Source organism: Penaeus monodon, chromosome 28 (genome assembly GCF_015228065.2).
Source record: "Penaeus monodon isolate SGIC_2016 chromosome 28, NSTDA_Pmon_1, whole genome shotgun sequence".
NCBI lineage: Eukaryota > Metazoa > Arthropoda > Malacostraca > Decapoda > Penaeidae > Penaeus > Penaeus monodon.
This window is the reverse complement of record NC_051413.1, coordinates 40,335,888-40,336,528: the sequence shown is the minus strand read 5'-3', so window position 1 is coordinate 40,336,528 and position 641 is coordinate 40,335,888. Positions and strand designations below refer to the sequence as shown.

Genomic DNA, 641 nt, shown 5'->3' with positions numbered 1-641 from the left:
TGGGGGCGGGGAAGAAAGGGAGGACAATAGTAAAGGGGAAAAACGAAGATATTAAAAGGGGTGAATCTAATTCCGTGGGGATTCTCGCGCCCGGGATAGACGAACGCTCGAAAATGTAAACAACCAAACCTCGCCGCCGCTCCTTCCGTTCAACTGTCTAGTCACAATGACGGTGCAATATGGGTTTTGCAAATGTTTTTTCACTAAAAACTTTTTCATTAGAAAGTATGGAATACACGTTACTTTCCTTAATAAGACGCAATTTCTCGAAGATTTCTCAAAGGTAATTTGTTTGAATTTATACTAACAGGATATTATGGCTGAATGTTTGTGTTCCAGATTTTTACTGTGATAATTAACCAGGGAGGCGGATAGTATTTTTTTCGTGTATGACTACTTGACACTCGGTGGAAATGCAAATTTACGTTAAAGAATTTAACCCAAAGACTTTAAATTTTGTTTTCAAAAAGTAAGTATCACCCTCTCCCCTTTCAGGAAGTTAGGAAACTCATGAGAAATTGGGGTTTTGAATGGAGGACAGGGAGGATGTACAATACTGTTTTAGGTAAATTTTTGGGGCCATTTTAAATGATCATTTTTATATTTTGGTATTGGTAAATTCCTCTCACCCCTAGTACACA

The 641-nt window shown here is 37.9% G+C and overlaps 1 protein-coding gene across 1 annotated transcript in view; it reads left to right on the top strand.

Annotated features, from left to right (window-relative positions):
• Positions 1–118: 118 nt before the first annotated feature.
• LOC119591235 (2-oxoglutarate and iron-dependent oxygenase domain-containing protein 2-like) overlaps positions 119–641 on the top strand; it is a 3,585-nt gene continuing 3,062 nt past the window's right edge. Inside the window, exon 1 of the mRNA XM_037939941.1 lies at positions 119–283. Within this exon, the coding sequence (XP_037795869.1) occupies positions 167–283 (117 nt within the window). The 5' untranslated portion in view covers positions 119–166. The remainder of the gene's footprint in view (positions 284–641) is intronic.